The sequence below is a fragment of the Seriola dumerili genome, unplaced genomic scaffold, assembly GCF_002260705.1.
Source record: "Seriola dumerili isolate Sdu_G_001 unplaced genomic scaffold, Sdu_1.0 BDQW01001850.1, whole genome shotgun sequence".
Taxonomy (NCBI): domain Eukaryota; kingdom Metazoa; phylum Chordata; class Actinopteri; order Carangiformes; family Carangidae; genus Seriola; species Seriola dumerili.
In genome coordinates this window covers 151,547-170,569 of record NW_019176105.1, presented here as the reverse complement: position 1 = coordinate 170,569, position 19,023 = coordinate 151,547, and the positions used below count along the sequence as shown (strand labels likewise).

At 39.5% G+C, this 19,023-nt stretch overlaps 2 protein-coding genes across 2 annotated transcripts in view; both read left to right on the top strand.

The window, feature by feature from the left end:
* The first annotated feature begins 10,204 nt into the window (after positions 1 to 10,204).
* Positions 10,205 to 11,988, top strand: dmrta1 (DMRT like family A1). The gene is made up of 2 exons (XM_022768844.1): positions 10,205 to 10,795; positions 11,042 to 11,988. The coding sequence occupies exons 1-2, from the start codon at positions 10,318 to 10,320 to the stop codon at positions 11,821 to 11,823; spliced, it is 1,260 nt and encodes a 419-aa protein (XP_022624565.1). The 5' UTR covers positions 10,205 to 10,317; the 3' UTR covers positions 11,824 to 11,988.
* A 1,164-nt stretch (positions 11,989 to 13,152) lies between these two features.
* LOC111239080 (glucosidase 2 subunit beta-like) overlaps positions 13,153 to 19,023 on the top strand; it is a 120,346-nt gene continuing 114,475 nt past the window's right edge. Inside the window, exons 1-5 of the mRNA XM_022768848.1 lie at positions 13,153 to 13,338; positions 13,750 to 13,866; positions 15,544 to 15,639; positions 17,590 to 17,647; positions 18,631 to 18,748. Of these exons, the coding sequence (XP_022624569.1) occupies positions 13,257 to 13,338; positions 13,750 to 13,866; positions 15,544 to 15,639; positions 17,590 to 17,647; positions 18,631 to 18,748 (471 nt within the window). The 5' untranslated portion in view covers positions 13,153 to 13,256. The remainder of the gene's footprint in view (positions 13,339 to 13,749; positions 13,867 to 15,543; positions 15,640 to 17,589; positions 17,648 to 18,630; positions 18,749 to 19,023) is intronic.

Genomic DNA, 19,023 nt, shown 5'->3' with positions numbered 1-19,023 from the left:
AGCTAGGCTGCCTAAAAATGTATGAAATGAGGCCTGCTATTAAAACAAACACTTGCAAGAAAATGAAAAATAAAAGCCACAACGAAGTTAATCACATGTCAAAGGGCTCATTATTATAGGAGAGGGACGGGCTTGACAAGAATCAGACAAAAGCAACACAGCAGAGGCACTTTAGTTTCAATGAGCCACTCTGTTTGTGCTGGGGTGACATCAGAGGTCTTCTAAGCTGTCCTTTGTATCGATTCCCCGTACGCCTCATCTCTGGGGCCGCCCCCCTCGTTCTCACCAGCAGGTTGTTTTTCTCGTCCCCTCATTAAGCCCTGATCCCAAAATTAGAATCTCGTCCAAACATCACATCCAACTGTGCTGTGACCCTGACTGTCAGGGATGAGGCACATAGGATGTTTTGGTGACAGGTATGCAACCCTGTCTGACAGTTTATATGCTACTAAATGGCTTTGCCAAATACATGTTTGTGGACGTGAGATTGCTGCCTGGATTATTGTATGTTCGCTGGCAACTCTTTTTTCACATCCAAGTGTTATATTCTTGAAATGCATAGAAATCATAGGTTTGAGGCTAAAAGTGGAGGTTGAAGAGGGCAGCATTTTGACACTGCAAACAAGGTTTGTGTCCTATGCCCTGCTTGGTGTTAAATTAAAAAATAAGAAATTCAAACTACTGAATCAATTTAGTTAAGGTTAAGGATAGACTCCACCTCTGGTAAAATATTGAAATATTTTTTCCATATTTCTATTTTTCTATATCTAACCCAGACTGTGATCTTTCCCTTCCTTTGAGTTGCAAACATAACCATTCAAACAATACCAAGATTAAGACACTGAAGGGAAAACAATTAAAATATTAAGACAGATATGTTTAATGTGAACATTTTGAGACTTTACATTCATTAACACTTTTTCTGTTGCAAATTAGTACATCAGCAAATTTAACCGTGACAGGGTTGTAGGTATGAGCTAAGCTACGCTAACTTTAGTAAAACAACTAAACTAAATGACATTAATCACAAGGAAGAATGTTTTATCAGCCAAAATGTTCCAGTATTTGCCGATGACGCTTTATTGTACATCACTGATAATATCATATGTTCATTCACTTGAAACGTGCCACATACTCACTTTTAACCATCCATTGGACTATTTCAGCCACTCACCTGATCCTGTACTTTCAATTCAACAGCAAACTGATCATGTTAACCTCTTTTGTTGCAGGAGCACAAAACCCTGATACATACCAGAGGCTTGTCGGACAGGAAACACTGGTGACTGTTAAATGACTTGTGACCTAATCCTCGTTATTAGATACCGAAGATTCTCTCAAACCTTTCTCAACAGTGATTACTCATTTGTGCCACTGCTGTTTATGAGTAATTATCTTATACACAAGTGCTTCTGATTGCTACACCCTGGTAGATTTACACAGGGCTACTCATATATTTGTTTTTAAAAAAATAGTTTATTCTGAGTTTGACTGAGATCCAGGATAAACTTCAGACATTATGATCAAATAAAAGTGGCTTTTATCAAAGCTTTATAAAGTTTGTAAACAGTTTTATAACTTCAAATAAGCTGGAGTACTTTCTCACACTCTCTAAAGCTTCATGAGGATCTTAACCAAAATGTGAACGATGGCAATGATAAGCTGTGTTTGCAATTCAGGGCGTCATGATCAGATAAATTCCGTAAAGCCTGTGAACTTAAGGTTGCAGTTCTTAGAATCTAAAGCCCGCATTGATGTTGGGACTCCAGTTGTACAATTATACTTCTAAACTGATAAAAGATCCCATTTATCTTTGGGTTTGTAGTTGGGAAGGAGTAAGATCTTCAAAAAGTTCCCCAAAGATCCATAGAGTCCCCCATTTGGAAATGTTTTTGAAAATGGTGCTTTGTTCACACCTGTGGTCAGCACTTTATTTTGTATTTTTCCTTTATCTTAGTTTAATCTGCATGCAGCCAGCATTTTGCAGTCTATACTTCTGAATAGACTTCAGTGTGTATTGTTATCTGTTCCTCTGTCTCTGTACCTGACTGGCTGTGGTTCCCCAGTGGTTTTGAACCATATCCAGGTGTCAGTCCATGTAGATGCATGTTGCTATGGTTTGGTGCCAAGTGCACTAAATGTGGAGGAAACAAATCTTACTTCAAATGCAGTTTTCACATCCCAAAATTATGATGAATTGTGCTATGAGTGTTTTGAAGTTACGGTACGTGTGTAAATAAGTGGCCAGTTTGGCCATTTTTATTATTATTAATACAGCAAATAAATATTCATCCTCTTCTAATCCTCTGCATTCCCAACATGTCTGAGAAAACTCCAGCAAGCGACTCACCAGGGTGCATCAGCACTTTACTTGACAATTCAGAAATATGATGACAAAGAAGTATGAAAAAACACGTGGAGTGTATTGAAAGTATAAAAAAATTTTAATTAATTTAAAACATGAAGAAATATAGTTTGTTATATCCAATACACAATTAAAATTAGGCAGATAATAACCAGGGTCCTCTTTTAGAAATAATAAGTCTAAGTACCTCTATCCCAGACACCAAAAGGAAAGTTTGTTGAAAAATTATCATATTTGGATATTTCATATTCAACTGTTCAGTTATGTTTTTTCTAAAATTGTGAATTATGTGAATTATAATTCTGCTAGCTTTTCTGGGGTCAAAGTAGTCAAATGTAAATGTATTGAATTTTGAATTCGACCTGTGTGTGTTAATGTGTGAAAACTGGAATGAGCCAGTATTCACACATTTCCATGCATGCAGATATTTGCAATAAATCCCCAGCTCTAACAAAACTACCTACCAACAGCTAAAGGTGCTGTGTTATTTTCCCAGACAAAAACACTAAGGACATGACCATAATGTTTTCAGTGGTGTCTGTAGTCTTAGAAAAAAGTAGAATAGTTTGAAAAAGAAAGGCAGATATGCAGCATAGACCTGTCTTTCAAAGGATTGTACTTAATGATCAGGAACTTTAGTACAGACGTAGAGCACACCTCAACACAGGGTTGAGGACTTAAGCTATCTAAAATATTAATTTATGTAATAAAATATGACAATAAAGTATTGATGAATTCTCTTTTGTGGCTCATCTTGATTTATTTGGTCCAAAATAAGAGCAATAATATTGCTCTTGATGATATTTAAAATAAAAAGCATTTAAAGATTTCTTCCATAAATTGACATAATGTAAATATTTTCATGTGTCTAATGGCAATTTCCACTGGGTTATTTAAATTATTGTTAAAGTGTGATGTTTTAGATGCCTGCATATGTTCTTCTCTGCACCTCCATCTGACTGAGGGTCATGTACCATGGGAATACAGATAAAAATGAAGAAAGTATTGTGATCTTTTTGTTCAACTGTAACAGGTTTATCACGTCCCAGTGGTTCCCTTTGTGAGGAATGCACAAAGTTCAGGTGAAACATGGAGTCACAGATATGCTGGGGACAAAGACAGCAGGGCAGGCTTGGTCAGTATTTCCAATCCTCTTCACATTTAATTTTGTAAAAGAATATTCCAATTATCTATTCAAAACACCTGATGTTTGCAGTTGTGTTAAAACCCATAAAACGTACAGTATATGTAATAAAACATGTAACCTGGAATAGTAGATACCGTATAGTCTCAGCAAAACTTAATGCAAACAAACCTCTTCTGAATGCTTCTGCTTCTCTGGCGGTTTCATGTTTCCCTCAGATCTCAATAGCAACTCACATCTGATCTGTTTGCAGATGCCAGTTGCTATCAGAGACAATGTTTAACAATTTCTAAGCTGTTATTGTCTGTAACTGAAAGCCTAGAATATTTTCCCATAACACCCTGGCAGAGATGTACAGTGCTGATGTCTCCCCCTGTGCTCTTTGTTCATCTGATAGCACACACACCTCACCTTCTTTATGCTTCACCTCCCCCTTTCCTTGTTTGTCATTTTGTTCTCAACGGTCCTCTGAACTTTTAATACTATTACTGCAATCTGGACATGTTTCAGATTGTTTCACAATGTCCATGTATTGCAACAGTGAAACACTTCAGTATCAGATCTGTAGGAAGTGGTGGAAAGCAATAACAACACACATTTAGCACATATATCTTTTTTAAGGTTGCATACAATGTATTTCTCCTTCAAGCTGCTACAATATATATTTTATATATTAAAAATGAATAACATTACTGTCTAAAATGTGAGAGGGGCTGTTTTTAGTATGAACAAGTAAAGAATTATCATCCAGTTCTACAGTCCCTTTCACCATTTGGATGCAATTTAGGGTATTTTAGTTCATTTTTTTGGTTTTATGGCCAGTTTAAGGGAGCTATTTGTAAGTTTTGCTATTGCCACATAACTAGGGTTAGCATTAACAGCTGTTGTCTTACCAGTCTACATATTCCTTTTCTCACCAAGAGCTGTCTCCAGCAGTGGAAAGCAACGCCGATGTCTCTTGTCTCTATCATGTCTTTTCTTCTACCTAAGTTAGCATGCTAACCAGATAGCCTCAGCCCCTCTGGTCATTTTATGATAGAGACTCACTGTAGCCTCCAATCTGCCCAGAAGATGTAGCGCAACTCAGAGGGCATATTATAACCTCTTCTCTTGTGAACCCAATGATGGCTGAACCTCTTGTCAAGCAACAATCACTGGAAGGGAACCATGTTCAGCGACAGAGAAAACATACAAATAGCCCCTTTAAGCCAAATATTTTTCTGAGGAGTTGGTGGAGACTTAAACAAGGTAAGAGAAGAATGAATTATACCGTCAATTGGGTGAATGGCTGAATTTGTTCCCTGCTGTCACTGTCTAACTTTCTCAATTGTTCATATCAGATTTAGTGTACTGCAAGGATTTTCTCCTAATCTGATTGTAAAGACATCTGAAGACCCTCACAGCTGGCAGAAATCTCTTCAGCAAACCAAAATTAACCAGGGTCCCTTCCCATTAGGATGACGACAGATCCCTTCCCTTGAGACTGAGTAAACAACGCTTTGGAGGTCTGATTGTTTGCCTATTTGTATACGAAGAAGGAGAATCTCTTGTTTCTTCAGGCTTTTTCATGCATGTGCATTAGCCAGAAGCAAAATAATTTTAAGCTATGTAAATGTAGAAATGTGCACATCTAAATGTACAATACAATACAAAAAGTGTTAACCTCCATAACTCATCAAATATTTCATACCTATCCATCACCTGCCAACCTCGACTCAAGTGATCACTGAATGCATAGAGAGATTTTAAAGTTCATACATGCATCCATAGTACCCATGCAGTGTCTATCATTAACATGTCCATTCCTTTGTTGATGTCTTCTTTAGCTCTATGTTAAGTGTCACATTTTTATGAAAAAAACACACACTCAGAAACCTGATTCTTTAAATCCTTCATAGAGGGTTGTGCTCATCTGCCACTAAGTTATGCATTGTTGAGCTGCAAAGCTGTCCTTGTAAGTGTATTGTTCAATAAAGAAGAAGTGTCTTTGGCAGGAAACAAATAGAGAGTGTAGCCACGGTAAGTGCAGAATGAGGAACTCACGGTTCAATCTTAACCTGTTTAGACAGCGAAGGTTGCATTCACTGGCACCTGAGCAGAACCTTTCAAGGTACTAATGTTCCCTACCCACACACACGCACATGCACACACACTCGCCGTTAGCACTTAAAGCGCTAAAATGCGTACTCAAACATACACACGCATACAGTGAGCCTGTATGTAAAAGTGAACCTGCATTTCCTTATAGATGCACCATGTTGATGCAGATGTAATATGCATGATTAAAACAAGTACACACATGGTTGCACACATAACCCACCCACCCACTCCCACACACACATCCATACACAGTCCTCATGAGCAAACTTGGCTGTCTTTGGCCCACCATTGTTCACTGGCACTGAGGCATTACCAGGCTAAGTGAGGGGCCCTGATGGATACCTACCAGACTCAGACCACCAATAAAGGTGTGAGAGGAGGAGAAAGAGGAATATTGAATAGGGGACAAGAAGATGGCAGAAGATAGCAGAATACAGAACCCAGGGAAGAGGCAGGCAATTTGGATAAAAAAAAATCTATTGTCCCATGTATTCAAATGCACAGGTGTGTAATATAGATGCTTCCCTTCTCTGCATGGGTTGTGAAATAAGATGCCAGTTATCTTTTTATGGAATAGAAAAACCAAACTCCGCTATATGAGTTTTAGTTGCAGCACAGTCAGTACCTGAATTTTGATCCATCCACCCATAGTAGCATTATCATCCTGGAAGATCCTGTACTTCGGTAAAATTAGCATTTCTGGAATGTGAAAACACCCTGCAGTAGGCTGAAAAGCACTGCATTCAAAATGTTCATCATAGCAATAATTGGACATTTTGGCAAATACGCTAATTTGTTTTCTTTACAAGAGTTGGATGAGAAGACTGAAACCAATCTCATGTGTGTACACATACAAATAGTATAGTAAAATAGCTGTCAAATAAATGTACCAAAAGTCATCAGCAACATTAGTAAGTAACATAATTAACATATGTTCTTTAGTATGTTTACTTTGCCATAATCAATTATTCTTAAAGACTAAACCTTTTTTGTCAGATGTCACAAAGATTTTATTTTGGAGCAAAACTTAGGCTACACATTTCAATGTGATTTTTTGCACCTCAAAGGAAGCTACCAGTCTGTTCTCCAGAGAAAGTTGTGTGAGAATCTTTCCGTAGGATGCTGGCAAAGGCGTCACTTATGCCCCAGGCGTTGTAAACAGAGAAACCAAGTCCAACAGCACAGCAACAGTCAACATCCCTTGGCACAAAAATAAAAACAGAGGAAACAATCTTGAAAGCTCCACTAAAAGCAAAGTTGCTTGTTGAACTCCGCTGGGGCCACACACATCACATGGAACACAAATCAGTTTACTCTGTTTTTTTTTTTTCACAGAGCTTTCATGCAACAAAGCGTCAGCGCCATAAAAGTGCAACAGTGGGGGAGAAAGTTACATTCATTGTGTTTTTTTTTTTTGTTTTTTTTTTTTAGATGCGTTTTATATTTGATCACAACAACTTGGGCAACCTGATGGCCATCATTGGTGGCCATTCAACCGTCAGCAGAGAAGTGGAGGCTACTGCGTGGCACTTAAATGACAAGGGTGTGAATTGACAGATGAGAAAGTAAACACACAAAGGTCAAGACCCTTCACATACTGGAAGAAAGGGGGATTTGTTGTAATGTGAGTGCTTTATCTTCAGAAACAATGCCATAGTCTTGAAACTTAAGGCGCTGAAATGTTTCCATGTCTAAGTCGTGTCACATGAGGATTTCTTCTTTTACGTCTGTGATTGAGAGTTGGCAACAATAACAACGACCCGATTTCCATCCTTAATGCATCAGAAAACTTGGAACTGCTGGGCAAGATCCAAATGATCAAAGTAGGATTTGGAGCTATTTGGATAACCCATATATTATGATATGATGTGTAAGTGTATACTGTCTTCATATAGGACACTATATAATAAACCATTAATCCAGATGCTGTGATTTACTCATAAATAATGAACCTCTCTTCCTCTCAGCCTTACCTTCTCACCTCTCCCCCTCCCCTCCCTCTCTCCATCTCTCTGACAGTGGGAGACATAATCAGGTTTTGTGAGATTTGTGAGTAGATTAGCAGCCACCTTGTGTCAGATAAGAAGCTGCACTGATAAAGCCCTGTCCTAGGAGGCACATGGTTGTGATGAAACACCATATCTGACATGTGCAGATCTGTTAAGAACACAATTAAGACACTGTCTAGCCATATCTACTCTAACTGCAGTTATCCCTGATAATCCCTTCGTTCTGTGTAGGGGGTAAGGTTGAAAAATTCTAACTAAAACCACATCATCCATGCAAACCAATGACCTAGGCTAAAGGTTTGCTAAAATGCAGAGATAACAGTAGTGCGTACTATCAAATGGTAGACTAGCACAAACTTGAGAGAGTTGAGAAACTACACTGACTCAAGGTGAACCTGATGTGGATGGAAGGCACTGGCTTGGCCTTGTAATCCTATGATCCAGAGAAAAACAGAAGAGGCAGTAAATGAGTAAATATAACGCTACAGCTTTTCTCCATTACCCAGTTTATAGAGGCTCCCCCCCAAAAAAAGGATGTTTTAGTTCCCTTTTCCTCCTCTGGATAATTAGAAAATAAGACTAAATTTGAGCTGCTCCAAGAGCTCGATATACAGCGAAACACGCATTTATACCATGCTGTTTCCAGCCACCCTCCAGTTATAACTGGTCCATATAAACAGCCTAAGTGGTCTGTATAAAAAGCCAGGTGAGAGCAGCTTAATGTGCCTGGATAAACTTGCCAGCCACAAATCCAAACCTCAAATTCCACTTCACAGTGGATGAAATGATAAAAGCTGCATGTGCGTCCACACAGCATGTGCATCACTGGCATTTATTTATGTTTTTAGCAGCAGACGTACTCTGTGTTGATGGATGCATTTCAGATTATCTTCATGTCCTGCACAGCTGGAGTGAGTCTGTACCAACCCCTATCTATTAAGCCTCATAACTTCTGGTACATCTTTCTGCAAATAGCAGACTCGCCTCTCAAAGCCTCTTACCATACAAGTCATTATCAGGATGCTTTTGTTACGACAAATGCCTGTACACACGTAAAACCAGAGATTGTGTTTTTGCACTTTGCATCGGTACATGCATGATTGTATGTGTGCAGGTGTGCATATTACATCTCCTCACACTGCGAAGGAGGGAGCTACGGTACGCCGCCGATAAGATCCATTACTCAGCGTGTGATGGAGCAGAAATCCGTGCGAAGGAGATGTGTAAAAAGTAGCATCAGTCACTCATAACTTTTAGTTCAGAGAACAGTAATCTTCTTTTATCAGCGAATAGAAACACCTACCAGTCTGTGAGTGTGGTAAGTAGTAACATCGATGACTAATAATAGCTATATCTGCATTAAATCATTGTGTATTAGAAAATTATCTATTTTTTCTGACCTGTGCTGCAGCAGACCTTCCTCAGAGATGCCCTTCAGGGAATCATTATCTCAGTAAAACGCCGCAAGGGGGATGAGTGCTTCCATCTACAGCTTCTTTAACCCACATCCATTATTCAGAGGGAGTCTAGTGGAGACAGAAGTACGAGGAGACCAAGAGAAGCCACTGAAGTCTGGCTCTCACATCTACAGATGATTAGGAGAAGTCTAATAGCTGAGGATAGGATCAATATTAAAATTTTATTTATTATTTTGGAGTCACATGACATAGAAAGTGCAAGCATTTACAGTACACACACACACACACACACACACACACACACACACACACGGACAAAGTAAATGGAACATCTTGTAAGACTTCAATTTATTGTTATAATTGTATTGAATTTATTGCAGGGCTGTTGGACTGAACAACACTACAGGGTGTGCATTATTGAGAAAGACAATGTGCACATGTGCAATTGCATGGCTGACAATGTTTTAGTGATGTGTTCCCCTTGGCGACCGCCACTGTGTTTGTCACATTATGTTCAAGTTGTTTTCTGTTTAATAACAGTAAGGCAATCTGTTGCTTGTAACTGGATCTTGTTTGAATGGAGAGAAATGAATGAAACATGTGACAAGGTGTGATTAGTTATCCACCAATCTCACTGGGTGTTTGTTGACAGATGGGTCTTTTGTCAAGTTAATTTGTTCAACAGAATAACCAGGTAGATAATTACCTGTTGCTTTTGTGGCTATTAGTGCCATTGTTGTGTTAAAAACATCCTAATAGTGAATATTCATTGTTCAGTAGGGCAACCAAAGGGGTCATTGTATGTAGCTGACCTGAGGCAAAAGTCCACCATTTTACATATTAGTCCACTGTGGTGCATTATGGTGCATATTAAATCACTGTAAATGTTAAAGCAACCAAAAGCCCAGTGCAAATTTAAATGTAATTCCCCCCCAGACCGTAATTCCAAACGTGGGATTAAATATCATACAAAGTCTGGGTTTATAGGCCTCACTTTTTCCTCAACTGCAGCTGCATATAGGTTCAGTTGCATCAGATTAAACCACTATTCATCCGGGATGCAAATAAACATGATAGGGCGTTAAGAAGCTGGAGCGGAAAGGGGTGTGACTAGGGTGTTGTATTTCATGTCAAACCACCTGGAGAGGAGACACTTAAGGCGCGCTGGTTCAGGGTGCCAGCGGCAGTAAAGAGACTCCAGTCACTCAGAGAAGGCCACATCACTTAAATGACTGCACTTGAATAACTGTGTTGGACTTTGCATTCGGTTCCCCTCAGGCAATGGACAGCAGGATTCGACCGCTTGGCCTCACCGGGCACACCGCAAACCCTCTCGGTGGTTTGCAAGTGCCCCCTTCCCTCCTGCGCCCTCCACCTCTCTTCCTTCGGGCTTGTAATCCCGCGCTGGAGAGGGGATACCCCCGCACCCCGAAGTGCGCCAGATGCAGGAACCACGGCGTGGTTTCCGCACTGAAAGGCCACAAGCGCTTTTGTCGTTGGAGAGACTGCGTGTGCGCAAAGTGCACTCTCATAGCGGAGAGGCAGCGGGTGATGGCCGCGCAGGTGGCACTGAGGAGGCAGCAGGCTCAGGAGGAGAGCGAGGCCCGGGAGCTCCGGCTCTTGTACCCCGGGTCGGGGATCGGGGGAGAAGCTGGGATCCCTCAGGGGTCACCTGTAGGCCCTGGGGTGCCAGCAGCTACCATCAACACTGCAACAGCTCCTAGTTTTGATGTTTTTGGAACAGAGAACCAAAAAGATGGTACGTTGAAATGATAATTTCTGAGATTATTTTACCCATCCCATGCCAAGAATTCCATCATACCTTATCATTGTTTGAGTTAATGTTATGTGTTGCTATTGGTTTATTCGTAGTTTGAGGTAGATTTAAGATAGATTACAAAAATTGTATTGTTTACTAATTTTACACACTGTTTGGATGCAAGCACATGTGTAACCATGCAAATATGATTTCAAACCATCTGTTTTTCTTTGATCCATATTTCAGATGACAAATTGAGCAAGTACAACTTTTATAACGGATTCATGGGTCGGCCCCTCTTCGCTCCCCACACCACACGGTTGCCCTCTCCAAGTAAGAAGGAGCTGTCTCCAAGCAAAGACAACACCACTTCATTCACCGATGACAGTGCAAGTCCATCCCCGGTGTTTGACCAGCGCTCGGACCACACAGAGAGTCCGCAGAGGTCGCTCTCCCCCTCGGATCCGGAGTCAGGGAGTGAGATGGAGAAACCCAAGGACTATCCGGGCCTGGACCGCGACCCCACCGATATCATGGCCAAGATCTTCCCCAATCAGAAGCGGGACACCCTAGAGTCTATGGTGAGAACGTGCAAAGGTGACATTGTCAAATCAATTGAACTGGTGTTGAGCGCCAAAGAGAACAATGTTGACTCTGATAGCTTGTCTCCGTCTAATCACCCAAACGCGCTCAGGCCCTCTTTGCCTGGAGCGCTTGGTGCACTGGGGAACAAGTCAGCCTTCTCCCCGCTCCACATGCCACCAACGGCCGCCGGTGGAGACAGCATGTACGGGCTCAGCCCTCGCCTCGGTGTCAGCCCTTTACGGCTGACCTATTCCTCTGCAAACGGCGGTATGGCAGGGTTTATGTCACCATACATGACATCCGGACTGATGCCAGTGTTTCCATTGCGTCCAACCTTGGACTCCTATTCTTTTCCAGGCATGATCCGTGACCTCTCTTACCTTCAGAGCAAGGAGTCACTATGCAACACAGGCCTTTACACACGGCTTAACCATGAAAAATGACAAACTAAAAATCGACACAATTAAAAATGTTACTTCCTTAGTTGATACTATTGTTATTATAATTGGCTTTCAGATTTACCTTTAAATCGCTTTTCAAGTGCCTCAAAAACTATTTGTGTTGGTTAAACACATTGCATTCTGACAATTCACTTTTTGTTTGTTTTTATGGTGTTAATTTTGTGATTATTGTTAATTGTTAATAAAATCATTAAAAGGTGCACATGTCTTATTTGTGTTCATGATTTTATGAGAATATCGCATCATGATGACAAATCTATCTGTCTATCTATCTATCTATCTATCTATCTATCTATCTATCTATCTATCTATCTATCTATCTATCTATCTATCTATCTATCTATCTATCTATCATTATCTTCAAACACATAGGCCTACTCACATTTCTATATGTTTGATATGTGTTCTGACTTATACAATTTTTTAAGATAAAATTCATACAATCATCACACAAAGTAAAATCTATGTGCACAAATAAAGCTGGAGAGTAACAAGAACTCTTGGCCCTTGAGTATTGGGAAGGAGGGATAGGCGCCAGTGATCAGGTATAAAGGAATATGAGTAAAAACTTCAGAGTCTGTTCATTCATAACAATGTAAACTGTTAGAACGTCACAAGAGGAGAAGCTGCACCTCACAGGGAAATAACACGGATCCGTCTCTTTACAGGGAGAAAATAAGCTTTTCCCATAATGATCCCACATGTACCAAGTGTGTTACCCAACTGTGGTATTATGATACATCATAGGCAAGGATATAATGTTAGCCAATGGGTATAAAAAACCCATCTGTGTTATATACTTCATACAGTAATATTACTTAAACTCTAAATATCAACGTGCATTGTTCCTGTGTGAACACAAAAGTTAATAATTGAATTTAGAACTCATAACCAGTAAATAGTATAATACAGATCAGGTGATTTGTGTAACTTATGTTATATTTCTGGATAAATCTTTTGCCTCTGTCTGTCCTCTCTTATTTATAAATACACGTTTTATTTTCTTATATCACCTGAAATGCATTAATTGAACAAAATATTGAGAAATTTGAGCGTATAAAGGTGTTTGAGCATGAAAAATGACTTTTTGTTTTGGACAAGTCTCAACCACAGAGCTTTGAATGTAAGCCTGTAATAAATCATTGACCATGTGGTTTAAAAAAACAAAAAAAAAACAAAAAAAAAACGAAGAGTATTTCTTTCTCGTCTCAGAAGCCTTTCTCACTCGTGACTGGTCGAAGGAATCGAATAAAAACCAGTAGAAAGCCGCAGTAACGTCACGTGACCGCTTGTTTCAGGAAGTCATGGACACTGCCAGTTTGAATGTCGGATGCATATCATGAGTTTTAAACACGTTTGAGCGGGGTTTTTTTTATGAGGCAGGAGGGAGACAGTTTTCAAGTCTGCCCTCTGACATGCGTTTCCACATCATTATCGCAGCTGTCTTCTGGTGTGGTTTCGTAGACTCGCGGAAAATAAGAGGAATATCTTCGTCCTGTAAGTTCCCTGTCCCCTACCACCTAGCTCGAAAGCTAAATAGCTTTCAATAGATATTTTGTGCTGCAACATGTAACGTGTTATGACTTTAACAACAACAGCCCCTCAGCATTAACACAGATACCGTGAAGCAAGTGATTATGTAGTTGTCATCACTGCAGATGCTTTCCAACAGCTGTATACAGCATTTAAACTTTGTTCATAGTGCTAGCAATAAAACCAGAATTAGATTAATAAAGGTTTAATAAAGCTAGTTACAGTTGTATTTTATCACAGACTCAGCACTTCAGCACTGTGTTTTTATAAATATAGATGCCACATGTTGATTTCAGTCCACTTCTTTGGTTACTGTTTAGCTGCAGTTCAAGGTCACAAACATGCATCAGTGTGTGATGTTTTTTTCTGTAACAGACAAACGTTTCTACAGAGAGAGAAAGTCCTTTCTGTGCATTGATGGCTCGAAGATCATCCCCTTTGAGCAGGTGAACGATGACTACTGCGACTGTGAAGATGGCTCTGATGAACCAGGTAAAACATTAACCAATGTTCGAGTGGGTGTCTGTTTACCAATGTCAGCAAACTGTGTTTCCATCACTGTCACTGGTACACTGTTAATAATTACTGCACACACAATTTCTTATTGTAGGACATTAATATTTGAGTATCTGAACAGCCTTGTTAAACTGACATATTAGATACGCAAGTGGGCTTATCAGTGTACTTTGTGCTACATTTCATTTGTAATACGTGTTCACCACATATTCCCCAGATGAAGTTGGCTTTTGTAGATGAATAATTTCTATTTAATAATCTCACACTTGCCTATTTTAAAAGAGTTGAAGTTTGTCAAATAAGCCCTACTTTTGAGCAGCAGATGCTTTATTATCAGTGCCAGTGGGGTTGACTCCGTTTCTGCAAAGTATATGTTACAGTTCTTCTCAGTCGCTTTGATGCAATTCACACAACAGAAACGTCATTATCACAACTCTTAATCCAGTTCTCAAAACAGTCTATGCATTTCTGTGCAAAAGCCTCTAAAACCATCAAAACCACGTTCACGTGTCAAAACAAGCAAAGTGAATCAATCACGTCAACATTGTCACCAATGAATAAACTCCTCTCACCAGTGCTTTAAGACTTAAGACTTCAAGACACCAAATGTTTTGATATTTTAATAAAAAACATGCTAACTTAAGAAAAAGAGCACTGCAGAAAATGTAATGTAGAGAAAAAAAATGTTCAGACACATCAATGAAATGTGAATGATTTCTTTGTAAAGTCACAGTTTAATTGCTGTAACTGAGGTTAAGCAAAATGATAAAGTTGGAAAAGAAAATTCACGCTGTATATATATATATATATATGTGTGTGTGTGTGTGTGTGTGTGTGTGTGTGTGTGTGTGTATACATATACGTATGTGTGTATAGAGCTTAGGCCATGTTTGATATTTCAGTAGACACCCTCTGGTACCTATTCACAAGCCCTAAATTCAGTCTGTTGGTAATATCATCTACAGTAAGATTTTAGAGTGATTGGCCCCAAATATTCTGATGCAACCAGTCCAGCGCAGCAGAAAGAGTTAAAGAAGGAGAAAATTCCCTGGACCTCTAGTTGATATGATTTGAGATGTGTCCAATTTAAATCATATTTGACTATGTAGTATATTAACATTTAAAAAAAATCACTAAATGCAGTATACCACAGTCAAAAGTTGCAAAACAGTGACCTTTTTACTCCTTGGTACTGGTGACTGCCGAGGCTGCAGGCATTATGTTTCCTGGTTGTCCATTTTTCCCATTCTCATGAATGCGATATCTCTGTTATGTCTAGAGGGAATATTCTCAAATTTGGTACAAAAGTTCACTTGGACTGAAGGATGAACTGATTTGATTTTGGTGGTGAAAGGTCAAAGGTCACTGTGACGACACAAAACATGTTTTTGAGGCACACATGGGTTTGAGGCACACTCATACTCGACTCTTAAACAGTTTTTGTTAGAAAAGTAAACACAAAAAATAATAAAAATCATAAAACGACCGAAACAACAAACCAAAATGCTGACAAATTCTGCACAACGGCATGTTTACTCACGTCAGCAACTGGATATAACTCCTGCGCATGCATCATGAATAGTTTTGATTAGATGAATTTGTTTCTGGAAGTTATTTTATATAACGCTGACCTCTGCTCCTGGCCCCGTGTAGGAACGTCAGCCTGTCCTCGTGGTCGATTCTACTGCACAAATCTGGGTTTCCGCCCACACTACATCCCATCATCGCGAGTCAATGATGGCATCTGTGGTAAGGCTTTTTATATTGCATTATAGCGGAAGAAATAAAACTCTGCTGGGACTTGACTTTAATAAACTTTACAAAACCGTTTGAAGTAAGGCAATGGATTAACAGTGTTTTGTGCTGCAGCATTTTTGAAGGACAACAACGGCTGTAGAGAGCCATAGTGACAGATTTATTCTTGGACGAAATGAATCGCTGTCTTATTTGTTAAAAATATATGGTGAAAAGATATGATGTAGAATAAACTCTAAAAAGTCCTAATTTTCTTGGGTGTTGTTTGTATTTCCCATTTTGAGTGTTTTGCAGACATGGGAGGGAATTCATATTCTACATGATGTCAAGAAGCTGACATTTTGGTGTTCACACTGTCACTCCTTTTTGTAGTACGAACAAACAGATGAAGTAAACATGGCTCTCTAACACACACATACAGGCGTGTACACACTCGCTTTCCTCACTAAGCTTTCCTTGAAAAACATCCTGTCCTTTTCCTCAAGGCTTTACTCCATTCTTTTTTGTAAAATCTGCCGCATTCAGTGTCTAATCAGATAGTTTTTCAGCCCCGCCTTCTCATCTACTTTTGTTCTCCAGTAGCTCTCCTCTTTGGATAAAATCAATACATTCCGTTGTCAACATCTCTCTTTCAGGAGCAAACGACGGCATTCAACCAAAGTGGGTAAAAAAGAAATTGAACGAATGAAGAATAAAAAAACAGTAGGGGAAATTTCTCAAAGCTGCCATCTCCCTTTCCTCTCTCCTTTTATTCTACTCCCACTTGTCTTCCCATACCTTCCCCGCCTTGAATGGAGCCACTTAATAGCTAACGCGTCGTCGCTTTTTCCTTTTCAACTGGTTGTTGAGAAATTTTCATTGGCTTCCCTTTCTGGGCTGCAATGCTCTTGTTCCACTGGTCACCAATGGGGTTCTGGATAATTGAGAAGTTTCACACTGTGCCCACTCTCTTGGGTTAAAACATCTAAGCAAAAGCCTGATCTGAGCACTTACAAAACACCATGCTGCTGATCTTGTAAAGTGGCTGATCTCAAGAGACCCTCTCTGAACCAGAGAGAGATATCATGCAGATACAAAGATCTAATCTCCGTCTTTGAGGATGAAAAGTGACTGGTTAGATTAACATTATCGGCACTGTAGAGATTACTCATTTATCATTTATCATTTTTATTCGTCTGAGACAATTGGTGTGAGCCTGGTACATGAGCCATTCAATGAGTAGCAAAATTAAACACAATAAAGTTGGAATAGTAAAAAAATAGTTTGACACTTGTTTGCTTTCTTGCTGTGAATTAGGTGAGAAAATCGACAACCATGTTTCAACAACCTGTTAACTTAGCTTAGCGCAAACACTGGAAATGAAGGGAAACAGCTAGCCTGGCTCTGGTTAACAAACTAACAAACAACATATAAAGTGTTAGTTTGTGAGCCTCAGAGATGCTAGAAGGCAGATTTTGTTACCCTTTTCATGTTTCCGGTCTTTGTGCTATGCTAAGCTAATTTGCATTTGGCAGTAGCTTCATATTTACCGTGCACACACGAGAACGGTAAAAATCCTTTTATCTAATTGTCGGCAAGAAAGTGAATGTATCCCAAAATGCCAAAACTGCTTTGACCTGTTTATTATTTTCTCAATTATTCATTTTATCTTTGAAATGTCAGAAAATAGTGAAACAACATTTTTATGTTGGAAAACAAAAGCATTGTGGTCAAATTGTCACTTTTTATGGGCAAATTGGAGCAACACTATGCTCCAAAAAGTACCTGAAAATAGATCATTCTGAGTTGCTCATAATGTGTTTTTAGTGTGTATTGTTTTTAATGTTAATCTTTGTTTATTTCTATTCTATCATTTAGAATAAAGACATACCTTGTAGATTTGTTGTATGCTCTTCTGTTCTTGTGTATGCGCATTGGATTGGTTTCTCCTGTGTCTCTCGCCAGATTGCTGCGATGCTTCAGATGAATACAACAGCCACGCTCACTGCCAGAACACTTGCTGGTCAGTTGAAAACTGCGATTCAATATTTATGAAATAACACATGCAGATTTTGACTCGCAATATGTTATTAGAGGCCCATGCATAGCTATAGAAACATTTACCTACCTCCGTTCTGTTTTGGAAATGTGTGAAACTGTGCATTTTTGTGCAATTTGATAAAGATGCAGATTTTCTTTTTTATCCAGTTTGACTTTGAGATAAGGCTGTTTATCATAGCATCAGTGTGATAGACTGTTCACTTGATGCACCTGTGTTAGAGTGACTCATTCATTGTGCCACCAGGGGGCATGGTGTCACTGATTTAAAAACTTGATGTGGTTCAGACTGTCTCTTATAATGTGCTGTATGTGCAACACATATAGTCAAGAGTTCGTCCATGACAAGGACACATCTGACTCACCACTGCTATGACACATTCCTTTTCCCACTGTAAACTGTACTTGCAATAACCCCACCCAGAGGTGTTTCTCATGCAGATAATTTAGTTTCTTTAGGATATAAATTACATACTACAGAGATCATGGGCTGTGAATGAAATATTTATAAGACCTCAGACTCCTGCCAGGTCATATTTATCATCTTCTCATCGCTGCACAACAAAGATTGACCATACTATGATGCTGACATGAAGCTCGCTGTGCAAATGTAACTTCTAATGCAGTATCCCACTTCTTTTGTTGACAGTTCTCTATTATTTAATTCACTGCCATTCGCCTCAAAACCATATACAAGCAGAGTATATCTCATTATGTTTTCACAAGGTCCACACTCATATTGTGTTTGCTAGACTTCAAAAACAATTTAGTTCAGCCACAGAGCATCAGCCCCCGTCTTATTTACTTTTCTATTTTCCCATTTGGATTCCTGCTGTATTGTGGACCCTTAAAAAATTGGATTGCGCCATCTCAATGACCGTAGCAGGGGTGGCCGATGTTTTCTCAGTAATGATGGGAGTGTGCATCCTCTCTCTCGCTCTCCTCCAGGAATCTGGGACAGAGAGAGAGAGCATACGTGGAGGGCCAGATGAGGACCTTGGACGAGGGTTTGCGAGTCAAGCAGCAACTGATTGAGGAGGGAGTGCTGCTCTGGAGGGAGAAGCAGGTACACTGTATTCTGCTGAAGTAACTACTACCATAGAGCATATAGTTGTTAAGTCAAGTCATCAGGGGTTTTCCACTGAAGAGCTTTACCCTGTTCCTGCTGTGAGAACACAAGTAACTTTTTTTTGTGTGTTGTTCAAACTGTGTTGAGTTTGAGTTTGCACAAAATATACGCTACATTCATTAAGTTGTCTATACATAGTCTAAGGTAGCGTATAAATTTATACTTAATAGAAAACAGATAACCTTAAAGTGCTGGGAAAGGGAGACACCCTT

What these genes read in the sequence shown, in the direction of transcription:
- dmrta1 (XM_022768844.1), top strand. Translation starts at nt 10,318, where the DNA reads ATGGACAGCAGGATTCGACCGCTTGGCCTCACCGGGCACACCGCAAAC. An exon ending in AACAGAGAACCAAAAAGATG is followed by an intron (nt 10,796 to 11,041) that starts GTACGTTGAAAT and finishes TCCATATTTCAG; the next exon opens with ATGACAAATTGAGCAAGTAC.